Raw genomic sequence first — 19,834 nt, 5'->3', positions numbered from 1 at the left:
AGTTGAACAACGAATCAGTGACCTGGAAGATGACAGAACGGAAAATGAAAGCACAAAAGAAAGAATGGGGAAAAAAATTGAAAAATCGAAATGGACCTCAGGGATATGATAGATAATATAAAACGTCCAAATGTAAGACTCATTGGTGTTCCAGAAGGAGAAGAAAAGGGTAAAGGTCTAGGAAGAGTATTCAAAGAAATTGTTGGGGAAAACTTCCCAAATCTTCTAAACACCATAAATACACAAATCATAAATCCCCAGCGAACTTCAAATAGAATAAATCCAAATAAACCCACTCCAAGACATATTCTGATCATACTGTCAAATACGGAAGAGAAGGAGCAAGTTCTGAAAGCAGCAAGAGGAAAGCAATTCAACACATACAAAGGAAACAGCATAAGACTAAGTAGTGACTACTCAGCAGCCACCATGGAGGCGAGAAGGCAGTGGCACGATATATTTAAAATTCTGAGTGAGAAAAATTTCCAGCCAAGAATACTTTATCCAGCAAAGCTCTCCTTCAAATTTGAGGGAGAGCTTAAATTTTTCACAGACAAACAAATGCTGAGAGAATTTGCTGACAAGAGACCTGCCCTACTGGAGATACTCAAGGGAGCCCTACAGACAGAGAAACAAAGAAAGGAGAGAGAGACATGGAGAAAGGTTCAGTACTAAAGAGATTTGGTATGGGTACATTAAAGGATATTAATAGAAAGAGGGAAAAATATATACGACAAACATAAACCAAAGGATAAGATGGCTGATTCAAGAAATGCCTTCACGGTTGTAACGTTGAATGTAAATGGATTAAACTCACCAATTGAAAGGTATAGATTTGCAGAATGGATCAAAAAAAAATGAACCATCAATATGCTGCATACAAGAGACTCATCTTAGACACAGGGACACAAAGAAACTGAACGTGAAAGGACGGAAAAAAATATTTCATGCCAGCTACAGCCAAAAGAAAGCAGGTGTAGCAATATTAATCTCAGATAAAATAGACTTTAAATGCAGGGATGTTTTGAGAGACAAAGAAGGCCACTACATACTAATAAAAGGGGCAATTCAACAAGAAGAAATAACAATCATAAATGTTTATGCACCCAATAAAGGTGCCACAAAATACATGAGAGAAACACTGGCAAAACTAAAGGAAGCAATTGATGTTTCCACAATAATTGTGGGAGACTTCAACACATCACTCTCTCCTATAGATAGATCAACCAGACAGAAGACCAATAAGGAAATTGAAAACCTAAACAATCTGATAAATGAAGTGAATTTAACAGACATATATAGAACATTACATCCCAAATCACCAGGATACACATACTTCTCTAGTGCTCACAGGACTTCCTCCAGAATAGATCATATGCTGGGGCATAAAACAAGGCTCAATAAATTTAAAAAGATTGAAATTATTCAAAGCACATTCTCTGACCACAATGGAATACAATTAGAAGTCAATAACCCTAAGAGACTTAGAAAATTCACAAATACCTGGAGGTTAAACAACACACTCCTAAACAATCAGTGGGTTAAAGAAGAAATAGCAAGAGAAATTGCTAAATGTATAGAGACGAATGAAAATGAGAACACAACATACCAAAACCTATGGGATGCAGCAAAAGCAGTACTGAGGGGGACATTTATAGCACTAAACACATATATTAAAAAGGAAGAAAGAGCCAAAATCAAAGAACTAATGGATCAACTGAAGAAGCTAGAAAATGAACAGCAAACCAATCCTAAACCAAGTAGAAGAAAAGAAATAACAAGGATTAAAGCAGAAATAAATGACATAGAGAACAAAAAACAATAGAGAGGATAAATAACACCAAAAGTTGGTTCTTTGAGAAGATCAACAAGCTTGACAAGCCCCTAGCTAGACTGACAAAATCAAAAAGAGAGAAGACCCATATAAACAAAATAATGAATGAGAAAGGTGACATTACTGCAGATCCCGAGGTAATTAAAAAAATTATAAGAGGGTACTATGAACAACTGTATGGCAACAAACTGGATAATGTAGAGGAAATGGACAATTTCCTGGAAACATATGAACAACCTAGACTGACCAGAGAAGAAACAGAAGACCTCAACCAACCAATCACAATCAAAGAGATCCAATCAGTTATCAAAAAGCTTCCCACAAATAAATGTCCAGGGCCAGATGGCTTCACAGGAGAATTCTACCAAACTTTCCAAAAAGAATTGACATCAATCTTACTTAAACTCTTTCAAAACATTGAAGAAAATGGAACACTACATAACTCATTTTATGAAGCTAACATCAGTCTAATACCAAAACCAGGCAAAGATGCTACAAAAAAGGAAAACTACCGGCCAATCTCCCTAATGAATATAGATGCAAAAATCCTCAACAAAATACTTGCAACTCGAATCCAAAGACACATTAAAAAAATCATACACCATGACCAAGTGGGGTTCATTCCATGCATGCAAGGATGGTTCAACATAAGAAAATCAATCAATGTATTACAACACATTAACAAATCAAAAGGGAAAAATCAAATGATCATCTCAATAGATGCTGAAAAAGCATTTGACAAAATCCAACATCCGTTTTTGATAAAAACACTTCAAAAGGTAGGAATTGAAGGAAACTTCCTCAATATGATAAAGAGCATATATGAAAATCCCACAGCCAGCATAGTACTCAATGTTGAGAGACTGAAAGCCTTCCCTCTAAGATCAGGAACAAGACAAGGATGCCCGCTATCACCACTGTTATTCAACATTGTGCTGGAAGTGCTAGCCAGGGCAATCCGGCAATACAAAGAAATAAAAGGCATCCAAATTGGAAAAGAAGAAGTAAAACTGTCATTGTTTGCAGATGATATGATCTTATATCTAGAAAACCCTGAGAAATCGACGATACAGCTACTAGAGCTAATAAACAAATTTAGCAACGTATCAGGATAGAAGATTAATGCACATAAGTCAGTAGTGTTTCTATATGCTAGAAATGAACAAACTGAAGAGACAGTCAAGAAAAAGATACCATTTTCAATAGCAACTAAAAAATCAAGTACCTAGGAATAAACTTAACCAAAGATGTAAAAGACCTATACAAAGAAAACTGCATAATTCTATTAAAAGAAATAGAAGGGGACCTTAAAAGATGGAAAAATATTCCATGTTCATGGATAGGAAGGCTAAATGTCATTAAGATGTCAATTCTACCCAAACTCATCTACAGATTCAATGCAATCCCAATCAAAATTCTATCAACCTAGTTTGCAGACTTGGAAAAGCTAGTTATCAAATTTATTTGGAAAGGGAAGATGCCTCGAATTGCTAAAGACACTGTAAAAAAGAAAAACGAAGTGGGAGGACTTACACTCCCTGACTTTGAAGCTTATTATAAAGCCACAGTGGTCAAAACAGCATGGTACTGGCACAAAGATAGACATATAGATCAATGGAATTGAATTGAGAATCAGAGATAGACCCTCAGATCTATGGCCGACTGATCTTTGATAAGGCCCCCAAAGTCACTGAACTGGGTCATAAAGGTCTTTTCAACAAATGGGGCTGGGAGAGTTGGATATCCATATCCAAAAGAATGAAAGAGGACCCCTACCTCACCCCCTACACAAAAATTAACTCAAAATGGACCAAAGATCTCAATGTAAAAGAAAGTACCATAAAACTCCTAGAAGATAATGTAGGAAAACATCTTCAAGACCTTGTATTAGGTGGCTACTTCCTAGACTTTACACCCAAAGCACAAGCAACAAAAGAGAAAATAGATAAATGGGAACTCCTCAAGCTTAGAAGTTTCTGCACCTCAAAGGAATTTCTCAAAAAGGTAAAGAGGCAGCCAACTCAATGGGAAAAAATTTTTGGAAACCATGTATCTGACAAAAGACTGATATCTTGCATTTATAAAGAAATCCTACAACTCAATGACAATAGTACAGACAGCCCAATTATAAAATGGGCAAAAGATATGAAAAGACAGTTCTCTGAAGAGGAAATACAAATGGCCAAGAAACACATGAAAAAATGTTCAGCTTCACTAGCTATTAGAGAGATGCAAATTAAGACCACAATGAGATACCATCTCACACCAATTAGAATGGCTGCCATTAAACAAACAGGAAACTACAGATGCTGGAGGGGATGTGGAGAAATTGGAGCTCTTATTCATTGTTGTTGGGACTGTATAATGGTTCAGACACTCTGGAAGTCTGTCTGGCAGTTCCTTAGAAAACTAGATATAGAGATAACCTTCGATCCAGCGTTTGCACTTCTCGGTATATACCCGGAAGAATGGAGAGCAGTGACACAAACAGGTATCTGCACGCCAATGTTCATAGCAGCATTATTCACAATTTTCAAGAGATGGAAACAACCCAGATGTCCTTCAACAGATTAATGGATAAATAAAATGTGGTATATACGCACGATGGAATATGGTATATACGCACGATGGAATACTAGACGACAGTAAAAAGGAACGATGTTGTGAAACATATGACAACATGGATGAACCTTGAAGACATAAGGCTGAGCGAAATAATCCAGGCACAAAAGGAGAAATATTATATGGTACCACTAATGTGAACTTTGAAAAATGTAAAACAAATGGTTTATAATGTAGAATGTAAGGGAACTAGCGATAGAGAGCAATTAAGGAAGGGGGAACAATAAACCAAGAAGAACAGATAAGCTATCATGGGTAAATTTAATGTTCTGGGAATGCCCAGGAATGACTATGGTCTGTTAATTTCTGATGGGTATAGTAGGACCAAGTTCACAGAAATATTGCTATATTAGGTTACTTTCTTGGGGTAGAGTAAGAACATGTTGGAAGTAAAGTAGTTATCTTAGGTTAGTTGTCTTTTTCTTACTACCTTGTTATGGTCTCTTTGAAATGTTCTTTTATTGTATGTTGTTTTAATTTTTTTTTAATTTTGTTTATTTTTCATACAGTTGATTTAGGAAAAAAAAAGTTTAAAAAAAAAAAAAATGAGGAAAAAAATATGCAGAGCCCCCATGAGGAGCTGGTGGAGAATGCAGGGGTATTGGCCTGCCCTACCTCGATAGTTGCTAACATGTCCACAGACATAGGGGACTGGTGGTTTGATGGGTTGAGCTCTCTACCACGGAATTTGCCCTTGGGAAGACGGTTGCTGCAAAGGAGAGGCTAGGCCTCCCTATAATTGTGCCTAAGAGCCTCCTCCCGAGTGCCTCTTTGTTGCTCAGATGTGGCCCTCTCTCTCTAGCTAAGCCAACTTGAAATGTGAAATCACTGCCCTCCCCCCTACGTGGGATCAGACACCCAGGGGAGTGAATCTCCCTGGCAACGTGGAATATGAGTCCCGGGGAGGAATGTAGACCTGGCATCATGGGATGGAGAACATCTTCTTGACGAAAAGAGGGATGTGAAAGGAAATGAAATAAGCTTCAGTGGCAGAGAGATTCCAAAAGGAGCCGAGAGGACACTCTGGTGGGCACTCTTATGCACAATATAGACAACCCTTTTTAGGTTCTAATGAATTGGGGTAGCTGGTGGTGGATACCTGAAACTATCAAACTACAACCCAGAACCCATGAATCTTGAAGACAATTGTATAAAAATGTGGCTTATGAGGGGGGACAGTCGGACTGAGGGAGCCATAGGGATCACACTCCCATTTGTCTAGTTTGTGGATGGATGAGTGGAAAGGTGGGGGAAGGAAACAGACAGACAGACAAGGGCGCCCAGTGTTCTTTTTTACTTTAGTTGTTCTTTTTCACTTTAATTATTATTCTGGTTATTTTTGTGTGTGTGGTAATGAGGGTGTCGGGGATTGATTTTGGTAATGAATGTACAACTATGTAATGGTACTGTGAACATTCAAATTGTAAGACTGTGTGGTATGTGTATATATCTCAATAAAATGAATAAAAAAAAACTAATGTGTATGTTGTAGAAAAGTACAGAGAAGAAAATTAAAATTACCTGTAAACCTATCTATGAAAACATAACAGGATAGTACCTTTAGATGTGTGGAAATACTGCTCCCTATATTGTTAAGTCTTTATGAAACAAGCAGTTACATTTGCATGTAAGTATAAGATCTCTAACTTCACCTGGAATCCAAAATAAAAACAAACCATTTTTCAGGCATGGTCTTTGTGACCTTGGCAAGATACATAAGCTCTGAATCCAAATTCCTTCATTTTGTTAAGATGAGGAATATCACTTATCAAGTAGTTGTGAGAATTAAATGAACCACCAGATATAAAGTGCTTAGTATGTGCTCGACATACAATAAATGCACAAATGAAAGTTGTTTAAATGTTTTAATTAATTAGCATTGTAAGTACAATTGTAGATACACTTAAATTAGACAGTAATCACATGCCATATAATTGATTTAATGAAACATTTCAGAGCGTTAGTGATTTCTTTTTCCAGATGATTAATTCTTGAAAAATCACCCCTTTTTGTTATGTTCAGAGCATCAAGAAACCTCATATTATAGAGTGAATAAATTCACTTTTAGGGAATATTTCATTTAATGACCAGAAAGTAGTAAATTACTAATAGGTGTTAATATCTTAAAATAGTTACTGATATATTCAAAGTAGTTCATTTAACCAGAAATAAAGCTCCATTAGCTGTATCTTAAAGTGACTCCTTATGGATATAAATAGCAGCTAACATCTGTTGAATGTCTCCTGTGAGAAACTACTGTGTTAGGCACTTGACATACATTCTCTCCATTAAATCTAACACTGACTCGAGAAGGAAACTGTGGCATAGAATAGTAACGTGCCTAAAGTCATGGAGCTAGTTAAGTGGCAGAGACATGGTCTGTGAAACTAGGCAGTCTCACACCAGGACCTGCACTCTTGACCACCACCCTATTGTATACCTCACAGGGTCCATATTTTTCACATACACTTAGTGAAATTTGATTGATTCCTTCCTTTCTGTTCTCTCCAGCAAACGCATTAGCTATGTGTCAGGCACTGTGCCAAGTGTTAGAGCTACACTGTTGAATAAGAAGACATAGCCCTTCTACTCATGGAGTTTATAGTCTCCTGAGACTATAAAGAACAAGTAAACACAATAAACAAAACAATTAAAATTGTAGACAGCACTCTAAAGGAAACAGAGTTGGTGATGGAAGAGAATGATGCAGGAATGGTGGGTGGGGGGAGCAAAGGAAAACCTACTTTGAATAAGTAAGTCTGAGAAGGCATATCTGAGATGTCACCTAATCTGTGACCTGAAGAATGAGAAATGAGTTTCTTGAAAAGTCTCTCAGGGTTTTAAGCAGGAGGTGATTTGATTTTAATTCAATTTGATTTGTTTTAAGAAGGAAATGAGTGCTGCTGAATGGAGACAGGGTTGGAGGGTTTCAAACATGGATATAGAGACTAGATAGGAGTTTATTATAGTAATCCAGGTTGGAAATGATAGTGGCTTACATTAGGGTAGTGGAGATACACAAAAGTAAATGAGTTTGAGACAGTTGTGGAGATAGAATTTCCAGGACTTGATGGAAATGAGGGAAAGATTGCATTTAGGAGTTAGAGCTTTGAGGCTTGGGTTTGAGATTTAAGTCTGAATTATATTAGCACTAACGTTTTTAAAAAAGCTTTGGAGATTTATTTATTTACTAAAAAATAGGAGCGCCTACCCTGTTAGAGGTACTGGGAATACAGAGGTAAATAAAACAGACAAAAATTCCTCCCCTTGTGGAACTTACCTTATAATGGGGGTGATAGCCCGTAAAGAAGATAAATACATAAAATATATAGTATTTGAGTTATCTGTACTAAGGAGAAAAAAATAAAGCAAGGAAGGAGGACAGGAAGATATAGAAAATGTAGGGGGTTGAAATTATAGATAGGATCACTGGAGAAGATGTCACTGAGATGTTCTTTGAGTGAAGACCTGAAAGAAGTGAGAGCGCGAACCACGCAGGTCTCTAGAGGAAGAGCATCCCAGGCAGAGGGACGCGCAGGGTACAAAGCCCCGAGGCCGGAGTGTGCCTGCCTGCTCTGGGAACAACGTGGAGGCCAAGAGGATGGAGTGGGGTTGGGGTGGGGGCAGTGAGAGGTGAGGTCAGAAGTAATAGGGTAGGGAGGGGCTGTGCAGAACATATAGGGCCCTAAAGGTCTTTATAAGGACTTTGGGCTTTTTTCTGAGTAAAATAGGGAGCCACTGGATGGTTTTGAGCAGAAGAGTGACATGATTTTATATTAAAGTATTGATCATTCAGGTTGTTATACTGAACATAGAATGGATAAGATCATATAGAAAGAAAATAAAAGACCGCCCAAAGGAACGCCAGCATTTCCAGGTGGGCTAGAGGAGAAAGCAGTGGGAAGAGAAAAACGGCCACAGAGGTAGGAGAACCAGGAGAGAATGGAGTCATGAAAGCAAGAGAGGAGAGTTTCAGGGAGGAGGGAGTAATGAACAGTGTTGAATACTGCCAAAGTGTCTAGTAGATGAGGATATAAGCATGTTTTAAATTTGGCAACATTGAAGTTATGGGTGATTTTGATGAGTTGTTTCAAAGAGAGTAGTGGGGACAGAAATTGTAGTAATTTGTAGAGGAAATGAGTAAATGGGATATACAGAAGTGGAGACAGTAGGTGTTCACAACCCTTTCTTCTTGAACCAGAAATAGGGTAGAAGCTATAACTGGAATCAAGTGAGGTTTCTTTTTTATTTTGTTAAGATGGAAAATACTAGAGCGTGTTTATAAGTGACTGGGAAAGATCCAATAGGGAAGATAATATTGATAATACTACTAATAAATACTGAACACTTACATGTCAGGCATTGTGCTGGGATGTGGGTTAAAATAATCCTATAATGCATGTATTGATCTTGCTATTTCATATATGAAGAAACTGAGGTTTAGAGAATTTACTAGCCCAAGGTTACATAGTTACTATGTAGTAGAACCAAGACAGTTCAACCCAGACAGTTGAATTGCATGCCCTCAAGTTAAACTGCCTACATTGGTGATGCCAGGAAAAGAGAGGTGGATAACCTTCTCAAAGTCCTTGAGAAGGCAGGAGGGAATGTGAATTGGAATGAAGGGGAGACCCAGCCTTTGAACAGGAATGACCCTTCCTCTATTGTCATGAAAGGGAAGACAGTTGCAAATGGATGCAGGCTTTAGTGGTGTGAAAATGAGGATGTTAATTCTGGAGGGCTTCTCTTTTTTTAATAAAGTAGGAGGTGAAGTTATTAGCACTAGTCATTATTCACTAGAATGTAGCGAGAAGAGAGTGTGTGGTGGGGTAGAAGTCGAGGAGACAGGAGACAGTTGAAATCATCTTGGGGAGTGGGAAAGACAGCATGAATTGTTAGGCAGTTTTCTACACCTGTTTGAGGTTTATGATAATGAATTTTAAATGAAACCAGTCATGTTAGTAGTATTTTCTGCAGCAAGACAGAGCTTCTCAAGTGTAGGGTAAATGGTAGGGTTCAGTTAGTGCTGAGATTTTGCCAGGGTAGTATGAGGAAGGGAGAAAGGTTTGAGGGAAATGAGGGCATTCTAAAGGAGAGTGACCAAAATAAAGCCCTAGGGAAACTGGGCCAGATGAAATGGGAAGTCGGAAGTGAGGCCAGCACAGATGGGGAGCAAGGTGTAGAATCATTGTATCTCAGTAAGATCAAGTGATTGTAGCAGTAGAGATACTTGAGCAAGTAAGAATGGAAGGTGGCGATCAGAGTGAATTTTCAGAAATGGTGCAGTCTCTGAATGTCATGGTTCAGGTTATGGCCATGGAAATGGAAGGATGGAGTGGAGACATCACTGGGAGTAAGGATGCCAGAAATTATCCCATTTAATCTCGATTTTTTTTTTCAGGGAGGTCATGACTTTGATGAAGGTGTTAGAGCAGGTAAGTGACAAATAGTTATGTTTCTTTCTTGGCTATTATGGGAATAGGATTTGTGAGAGTATATTCTTGTTAATCAAAAATAGTTGTTTTACTAGTGAAAATCTTTTATAAAGATTGCGAAGGGTTTTTGTTGTTTTTGGTTTTTTAAAAATATTACCAACTGGGATATAAGGGGAGGTCAATCTTTGAAACTAACATTGTTTAAAAAATTTACATAACTTGGTCACTATTCCCTAATTTATATGTAAGAGGTAATCCTGCTCCTAAAGTCATATGGTCTGCCCCTGGTAAATGCAATATGACCTTATAAACTTATCTTACTGCTGAATCCTTTGAAACCTGCTTTCATTCCCTTGCAAAAAGCCCTCATCCCTCATCCTCCTCTCCCTTTTGTACTTGCCTGGCAAAAATTCAGTTGTGGCCATATCCTACCATCCACCTCCTCTCCTGTACCCAAGGAGTTAAACATTGCTGGAGATAAACCATGACTTAATTAGTAACATCTGCTAATATTCTTATTAATACTTTCCATTTTTGCTTACCGTCACCAAAGTCAGCATATTTAGAAAAAGCAAGTGGAATAGTTGTTTTTTTTTGTTTTTTTTTTAGCAGAAATGCAACAAATCCTTTTATATATATATATAATATATATATAATCTCTTATCCTTAAGAACAATAGCCATTATGTGTTGTATACAGTGAATTTCCATCTCTGTGTATTTTGCATATATAATTTTTTATTAATTCTTTTAACCTAAGTATACCCTAGATATGCTTTAACTGAGTAAAACATTATTTTCTTATCTAAGCTCTAAACTTTGATAAAGACCAATCACCACTGTTTTAGAATCTTCCTAATTTCTGGCATGGTATAAAATCATCAGAAGTAAGCACTTGATTCACATGGGGTTGAGCTGGATGGCTATATTATAGATTCTATACATACTGGGTAATAACTAGTATTTTTGCATAATTGAATGTTTGCTATAATTTTCTAATTATAAAATGTTTTAGCAAATTAGGGAAATATTTTGTTAAATTCTCACTCTAACATCCAGAATAAACTTCTTCCTGGTTATAGAAGTAAAAAAAAGGATTATCTCAGCAGAGCTAGAGAACTAATGGAAAAGGGAGTACCTTAAGAGGTCTTCTGAAAAACTTGAGCTGCCTACATGGCAAGAACTTAAGTTACATCTATTCTGGGGTTTTGGTGTTTTGTTTTGTTTTTTTTTTTTAATTTTAGTTTGGAATAAAATAACACACAAATTTGATTCATATTCTCTCTCCTTTTGCCCTTCAGTGGTATCTCAGGAGGTAGACAGTATTGGCCAGGCTTAAAGGGGAAGAGATTTGTGGGAAAAAAGTCCCATTTTCATTGTTTATGCTGTCCAAAGAATAAAAAGCTTTTTGAATAGGCAAGTATAGAACATTAATCAGTGTTTATGTCACCACTAATCTGATACTGGAATCCCATACTTAGGCAGCAAACCTTGAAAACCTCCAGTGATGGGTACTTATTACGTCCCTATGCAGTCTTTCTTTTGTTCTCAGATTGCCTTTTTATATTAAATTACATTTAAGGTTCACTATATAGTTTGGTGTTTAAATATTTCCATTCTTCACAAGAATTATGCATTATTTTAAGCATGGTTGGAATTCCCTATCACAACCATACCAAGTATCCCTCTTCTCTCTTTTGAAAGATAATTATAGATTCACATGCAGTTATAAGAAATAATACAGATACTATTTGTCCTCCACCCAGTTTGTTCCAGTGGTAACATTTTACGTAACTACAATATCTCAAGTAGAAACTGACATCCTCTCCCCCTTTTTAAGAGAGGTTAGATTGCCTCATACTTACAATCCTGTGGGGATACTGTGTGACTACACTAAGTGATGACTACATTGAAACAGGAAAAGTAGAGGGTTTCATGATAACTGGAAGGTAGTCTTGTTTTTTAATTCAGAGCTGTCTGAACTAGAAGATTCTGCAGAACTGCAATATCCACTTTTCATTATGCATAAAGCCCCCTTCCCTCTACCTTGAGCTATTAATTTTCCTCTCTAAACTCAATGTGGAGGTCAAGGAGGCAGATCTGGGCTTTCTACATTCTTCCTCTGCCTTCTCTTTAAGCGACATCACATGTTTTATACCATGGAGATTTCATTTATGATTCTGTTTGAAGAAAAAAGTTCTCTTTAAACCACTGGATTAGTTCAGTAGGCTTTATTAAAGCTAGAGTCAATCAGATGGTTAGAAAATATCCACCCCAGTCATCATCAGTGTATTGCTATCTAAGAATACAAATTCTTTGGAGTTTAATTTAGAAAACTGAGCACATGCTAAAATTTAAACTTTGGGAAAAAATGTGCTATAGAAAAATATGCCTAATACAAGGTAGTTTCTGTCAATTCAGTAAATAAAATCTAGTAATACTAGGAAGACATGTACCCAACATCTGTGTCTTCTCTTGACAGTTTTAATAGATAAAGACCAGAGTCCGAAGTGGAAACCAGCTGATCTAAAAGAAGTTACAGATGAAGATTTGAATAATCACTTTAAATCTCTGGGAAGCAATGATCTAAAATTTTGAGGTGATGGTCTTTTAAGGTGTTACTTTGGAGCAGTGATTCGCAAACTATAGCCTGCTGCCTGATTTTATACAGCCCACAGGAGTTGTTTCTACATTTTTTAATGGTTGAAAAAATGATAGACTAATATTTCATGACATATGAAAATTATGAAATTCAGATTTTAGTGTTCGTAAAATTGTATTGGAACATAAAAAACATTGTTTTCATTTACATATCACTTATGGCTGCTTTTGCGCTATAATGGCAGAGTTGAGTAGTTGCAACAGAGACCACGTGGCCTGCAAAGCCTAAAATATTTACTGTGTGACCCTTTTTGGAAAGTTTGCCAACCTCTGATTTAGAAGATGGGAAAACCTAGAAGGATGTTAGAATTCGGAAGATGGGAAAACCTAGAAGGATGTTAGAATTCTCTTAAGTATATGTAATTGAAGTAGGAACTTTGTTTTGGCCCTGGGTAGTGGTTTATATGTTTATGAAATAACTTTTATGTGTAGATTACCAAAAATAAAAACAGTGAAAATGTTTTTAGATATTAGTGTCAGAATTTTCTCCACATATTAATCTATTTTAAAATGAGTTACTATAACACAGGTATTCCTTTTATAATATTAGAAATTTAAGGCAAAGAGAGAAGGTTTTTATGAAATTATCTATCCAGTATTATCAATGCAGCCTTAGCCTTCCCTAAAGTAGTCATAACCCATCCTCTGGTGCAAGCACTATTCTTTATTTGCAATTTTTGCTAATCTGAAGAATGAGGATTTAGGAAACTCCAATCTCTAAGACAGGGACGCTCCACTTTTTACAATTTATAAAATACTTTTGTGTGATATCAGTTGTCCTTACAGAAGGTTCAAAACAGGAGGAAAAAAATAATGGAAAACAAGAGGGTTTTTGTTCAAAATGTAAATGCCTTCAGTAATTGGCACTACTGACAAAACACTTTGTTAAGGTATGTAGGAACTGTGAGGTATTCTAGACTCAGAAACCTTAATGTTTTAGGTAAGAATAATTTTTAATTAAATGTTAGCTTATCATTTATTTTGTAGCTTGGCATAATTTCTCCTTCATTCCAGACTCCTCAGATACTAAGAAAACTTCAGGTTTCTAAGAACACAAAATGGCAGGACCACAAAAGACAAAGATTATCTCCCTTCTCCTAGATGAGGAAATTGCAGTCCAAAAGGTATTACATTTTCTCAGTTCTTAATCTATTGGGATGAAGCATCTTCCTTCCAAAGAATTCAGAGAACAGATCTGGAATAAAGATGGCATGATAATGGACAATTTACATTTATATTCTTGAAGCAGCAAAATTAGGTCTGAAAGATCCAAGAAATTATTTGTGTAAGTTGATTTTTATTCACTTTTTATTTGTTAGAAATGCAGAAAATGTTGAATTCCTTTGTATTAAAAATTTTTAAATACCTAAGATTGAAAAGCATTTGCTTATTTTAAATAAGAACTCACAGCTAGCTAATTGCAACTGGACTTTATTGTGCAGTTACAAAAATGTTTTCACAAAAATATATGGAAAAAATATACCATTTCATAGCTAAGTCTAATAAGGAAGAGAATTTGCTAACACAATTTGAGTTCTGCAAATTAAGATATAGTGAACCATTCTTAGCCAAGCCCACAGCTCCAAGGAAGATTTATCCTATTAGTCACACAAATACAGTATGAGGACATTAAGAAAACAATGTAGTCTTCAGATTTGTTTTTAAGTTGCTGTTCCATGACACTATATGTTATAGAGTCTCTAATTGATTTCTAAAACTATGTAATACAAACGTGTATCTCCCTCCCATCTCATAAAATGCCAATGATAATTGAATAAATGTATGAGTATCATGCTACTTTATTCATTCAGTGTCTCTTTATAATACTGATAAGGCAATTTGACATGAATTATTCTTTTGGAACTAAGATGGTAATCATTTCTGTCCCCTTCAGAATTGTGCTTTAAGTACTAATAACATCCATAGGCAGTGTGCAAAGAAGTGATAAGGCAACCCAAAGTAGAGAACTTGTAAGATCAAAGGCATGAAACCAGAGGATAATAGTACGTAAGATACATTTAACAAATACGCATCAGTGAAGTATATTTGTAGGGTTGTGTGAGTTTTGCTAAGTAAAGAATTGGCACATTTCCTCTACTACTCTGCTGCTTCCCCAATTTGCTACCTGGAGGTTCTTTGTCACTGGTTGGGGCTCATTTGCCCCTACACTGGATATTCCTAAGGGAAGTTTCAGTGGTTTGGCACATATCAATATGGTAAAGAAAAGAAACTGCTACTGTGTTTATTAAAACATTGGAAACTTGGTTTTGCAATGCTTTCTTCTGATGGAGTCTGACATTAGTGCTCTTTCTTGTTCCCCCCTTGTCTCCACTTTCCCTCTCTCATCGTCTGGCCACTATCCTTGCATCATTGGTATTCATGGCACAAATTGGCACCAGATGTTTCCCTTTTCGGTAGCTAATAATTCTTTCAGTCTTCTGCTCTGTGGTGTTTCCTCTCTCAAACAGTCAGTATTCTCTTTTATTGTTCATGAAAGACCTTCAAAATGAAGTAAAGCCAGTATTTCAATTTGAAGGCATGAAAGAAGACTAATTAGCTTATCAAAGATGTTCTCCTTCCTCTTGTTATCAAGGCCAAACTGTATGTTGATAACTATCACCTACAGTACAAATTTGTTTATCTAGCCCCCTTCTCTCTCCCAACTGCTCCCAACTTGGTTTATCCACTGACTCACTGTATTATATGCAGGTCTTCTGTCTCTCATCCATGGTTTGACATATATTTCCCAGTTAAGTCTCTTTACGTCACAAGATATTGTGCTGCACTGAAATGAGATCCAGGGGTTGAGGGGGTGGTGCTCAGTGGCAAACAAAACTGTACCGCATAGTATCTGACAGGGTAGTGACAGATTAGGCTACATTTCCAACCTAGATATGGATCTGGAAGGCATTCCTGTTATACCCATGGGAAACAGGAGTCCATGGAAAAGAAGGAACCTGAGGTTAAAATATTTAGAAGTAACCAAAGCCCACTAGTCTATATCCCTGTGTATATTGAAAAATTTAGTGACAGGCTGCTTTATATGGCTTTGTTTTCTCACCATAGGATGTATTATTTTACATCTCCTACTAACTATGTAAGCTTTTAAATAGCAATTGACCTAGTGGAAAATATCCTAAAATGAGATGTAAAATGAATGAAAAAACAGCAACAGGTAAGGCTTTTGTTCAAGTTATTAGAATATACACTCAAAAACTGAAACTTCTCTTCATGAGTTGGAAATATGTTTTATACCTATGTGAAACTTTCTGCCCTCAGCCTTACAATTTCAGATTCTTGAACGAACAGGAGTGGTTGCTTTTCTGTTTCATAAGTTGCTCGATTATAAATACAGTAGGACAGCACAGATCCTGGCAGTAGGTGAAAGTCATTTTGAAGACCAGGTTTCCCAAGGCAACTGAAAATGGCACATCATTCTCTTTAAAGAGCTGCTGCTTTGCCGATATAACCTAGAGAATTCACTCTGTTTAATTGTGAGTTACAAAGTATAATGGTTAAATTTAGAGGTAGCTTTTCTGCCAGCTTACAAGGCCAAATGCATATTTATCTCATCAAAGAGGTCAGAAGTCTTTTTCTGTCTTCCCTTAGATTTCAGTGATAAGGATCTACTGTATTTTAATGAAAGAATCCAACATACTAGGGCTTAAATAACTTCCTTTCCAATTAAACTCCATGTATAGCAAATCTTAATGAAAAGATAATTCTAATCTAGAGATTCAGTCCCAATTTTCCTATAAATTGTCTCCTCAGTATCTTCTCCCGCAAAATTTGTTATTGAATTCTCAAACAGTACTAATCTTAAAAAAAAAGAAAAAAGTGTGAGAGACACTAAAAAAAAAAAAAAAAAAGCTTCAAAAGCAGCCAAATTTATTTAAAAAGTTGTATAGTATATGACTATAAAGTCCTGTGGCCATTGTGTTTACTTTGTTTCCTGGCAGGATTACTCTATTTCTTCATTTTGTAATGCAACCATAAATCTTCATGCATTATCTGGGCCAATGTAGGTTCAATGGTGACTGACTGCCCACTAGTCAACAAAAAATCTGGGAACAAGGCTTAGTATACCAGCCCTCTGCATCTCTGAGACGGTTAGACTTAATACACATTTAGCACAAAGACCAGGTTCTGCCTTCTACCTTGCATATTAGGCTTCTGTTATTTTAAGATTTTCTGGAATGCTATTTATAAAAGGTACTCATACTTGTTTTCAACGCGGATATAATGTCATGGCTTCTGTAAATCTTAGCTTTTTAAGATGCCTTTAAACACAAAGTCTGAGTCATCCAATAACAGCTGTGGTTAGGGCCCTGAGGTTCAAGGTGGTAGTTATACTTTTCATTTACAAAAATAAGTATCTTATTAAGGAAAGGGTTTAAGATGGACCTCTTTTAAACGGGTTGCTTTCTAATGTTTGATCCTTTGTGTCAAGTGGGAGTCCTTTACACAAAAGACACACAGTGATTTTGACAAACAAGACCCACTGTTGATTATTATGACTCGAGTGCCATTCTCTTGCCAAGGTAAGAGAATGTTTTGAAAAACGTCCTTTCACATCTTTAGCTATTTTGTATAAATTAATAGAAATTGCTGTTTTAAAGGAGTGCCTTTAAAATAACCATTTGGAACTTGGGAACACTTTTTATTCTTAATTTCTTTGGTGATGCTGCTAGTGCCTCAAGACAAAAGTGGTGTCACATACAGCTGATTACTGTGGTGTCAGAGAACTTCCATTCAGCCCTTTAAATTACTAAAATCTGAGACCAAGCAGACAGAAATTGCTATTAACATAAAGCTGCTTAAAACACATTAGAAATTTCTTAGGTATTTCTATACTAGTAAAGTTATCATAGACTTACATCCAGATGGAGTTATCTGTACTTATTCACATCAGTTTTTGTTTTTGTTTCATGTATTTAAACTAGCACCAACTATATCCACAGTTCAAGTGTCATTATCCTACAGCATCAGGGCCTCTCACTCTCAATGTATGGGATATCACAGTACTTGATGTTATTGCATGCCCACTGCTGGAGAGCATCATTCAAGATTTCCTGGGACAGGCGGTGTGCATATTCAAAAACTACAATATTGGGCACTGATGGTTCCTTCACTTCCTCTCTGACATTAACTGGAAAAGGTATCCTAGGCAGAAATCTCTCTTCTGGCATAAAGCTTTCTTCACTTGCATGTCGCTTCTCTGTGTCGATTGTGGTAGGAAATGGGAAAGTCTGCTTTGATTTCATGCAGCCCATGGTATAAAGAGCTTTAACTGAGTAGAGGAAACCAATAGTAAAGTCTACTTCAGGAGCATCTTTGGAAAACACGAAGAGTCCATCCACGCGATGTTGACCGGTAATTTTTTTCTCTAGGCCACGTCAGGAATCAATGCTCCCTTTCACTACTCTTCACATGCAGTGTTTATCTGTCAAGAGAAGGGAGGTTTTGTTTTGAAGTTACAGAATGCAAAATACTGTATGATTAGGTGGCATGTAGAAACAGTTAACACTTTGTTGTTATCTCATATTTCCTCAAGGAAACAGTTTTATCTTAGCAAAAAAAGGAAAAGATAATTACTCAATAAAAATGGCAATTTACAAATATTTATTATCTTGAAAATTCTATAAAACTGAATATACAGTTAAACTTTTGCTAAATTAGATTAATTTATCTGTACCAGGAATCAGCAGTCTATGGCCTATTGGCTGAATCCCAGCTGCCTGGTTTGTAAATAAAGCTTATTAGAACACAGCCACACTCATTCATTTATGTATTGTCTATGGCTGCTTTTGTGCTACAAGGGCAGAATTGAGTAGGTAGGACAAAGACCCTGTGACCTGGAAAGTCTAAAATAATTACTATCTGGCTCTTTACAGAAAATGCTGCCAACTTCTGACCTATATTCCCAAGGGAAACAAGCCTATCAAAATTTGATCCTGCCTCAAACTAACTTCAGAAGCCTACTCATGTTGGGCTGCTATCAGAGTCAGGCTTTGTTTCCTGGTGAAATGTTTACAAACAGTGGCAGAAAATGATGGTCTTTACATTACTGCCAACTCTAAAAAATACAGGTTAGCCAGAGAAATTAGGAAAGAAAAAGAAATTATAGCCATCCAAATTGGAAAGGAAGAAGTATCCTTAACCACAGATGACCTGGAAGAATCTAAAGAAAAATTACTACACCTAATAAATGTATTCAGCAAAGTGGTAGTGTACAAGAGCAATACACGAAAATCTATGGTCTTTTCTATATACTAGCAATGAACAATCTGAAAATGAAATGAAAACAATTCCGTTTATACTAAAAGAATAAAATAGGAATAAATTTAGCCAAGGATGTAAAGGACTTGTAATGCAGAAAACTACAAATCATTACTAAAGGAAATTAAGACCTAAATAAATGGAAAGATATTCTATGCTCATGGATTGGAAGACTTAATAGCATTAAGATGTTGGTACAACCCAAAGTCATTCACAGTTTCAAAGCAATCAAAATTCCAGTAACCTCTGCAGAAATGGAAAAGCTAATCATCAAATTGAAATGGAAGGGCAAGGGACTATGAATAGCCAAACACATCTTGAAAAAAGAAGAGGAAAGCTGAAGGACACAAACTTCCCAATTTCAAAACTTATTACAAAGCTAAAGTAATCAAAACAGTTTGGTGCAAATATAGACGTACAGATCAATGGAAGAGATCTGAGAGTGCAGAAATAAACCCACACATCTATGGTCATTTTTTTTTTTGTAGTTTTACTGAACTATATTCATATACCATACAATCCATCTAAGGTTTACAATCATTGACTTTTAGTACAATCACAGTTGTGCCTTCATCATCACAAATTTTAGAACATTTTCATTATTCCAAAAAAGAAAAACCCCAAACCCCTTAGTAGTCACCTCTCAACCCCTTCCTCTATCCTTCCCCAGCCCTACATAACCATTAATCTAATTTTGTCTCTATAGATTTTATATTTAAATAATACTAGAATATTACTGTTAACTATAGTTTCTAGTTTGTGATGTGTATTTTTCCCCATATACCACCCTATTATAATCACCTTGTATTAGTACATTTGTTATTGTTTATGACAAAACATTCTTATATTTATACTGTTTACCACCACAGACGTTGTCCACCATAGGGTTCACTATGTTTTAGTCCCATGTTTTATCCTCTAGCTTTCCTTCTAGTAACGTCCATTACCTAAAACTACTCCTTTCATCCATAATTTGGCACTGTTAATTATACTCATAATGTGCT

At 36.3% G+C, this 19,834-nt stretch overlaps 2 protein-coding genes across 4 annotated transcripts in view; one reads left to right on the top strand and one right to left on the bottom strand.

The window, feature by feature from the left end:
* HIBCH (3-hydroxyisobutyryl-CoA hydrolase) overlaps positions 1-14,348 on the top strand; it is a 141,084-nt gene extending 126,736 nt beyond the window's left edge. The window contains exons 13-15 of one of the 2 annotated variants that reach the window (XM_037850656.1): positions 9,858-9,891; positions 12,373-12,489; positions 13,566-14,348. In XM_037850656.1, coding sequence (XP_037706584.1) covers positions 9,858-9,891; positions 12,373-12,488 — 150 coding nt within the window. In that variant the 3' untranslated portion in view covers position 12,489; positions 13,566-14,348. The remainder of the gene's footprint in view (positions 1-9,857; positions 9,892-12,372; positions 12,490-13,565) is intronic. The other variant, XM_037850657.1, reaches the window with a different exon arrangement.
* The window catches only part of C9H2orf88 (chromosome 9 C2orf88 homolog), a 51,312-nt gene continuing 42,572 nt past the window's right edge, over positions 11,095-19,834 (bottom strand). For both annotated transcript variants that reach the window (XM_037850659.1, XM_037850658.1), the window contains exon 2: positions 11,095-17,994. In XM_037850659.1, the coding sequence (XP_037706587.1) occupies positions 17,537-17,824 (288 nt within the window). In that variant the 5' untranslated portion in view covers positions 17,825-17,994 and the 3' untranslated portion in view covers positions 11,095-17,536. The remainder of the gene's footprint in view (positions 17,995-19,834) is intronic.

The sequence above is a fragment of the Choloepus didactylus genome, chromosome 9 (assembly GCF_015220235.1).
Source record: "Choloepus didactylus isolate mChoDid1 chromosome 9, mChoDid1.pri, whole genome shotgun sequence".
Lineage (NCBI taxonomy): Eukaryota > Metazoa > Chordata > Mammalia > Pilosa > Megalonychidae > Choloepus > Choloepus didactylus.
The sequence above is the reverse complement of the archived record's forward strand: the minus strand, read 5'-3'. Positions and strand labels throughout refer to the sequence as shown.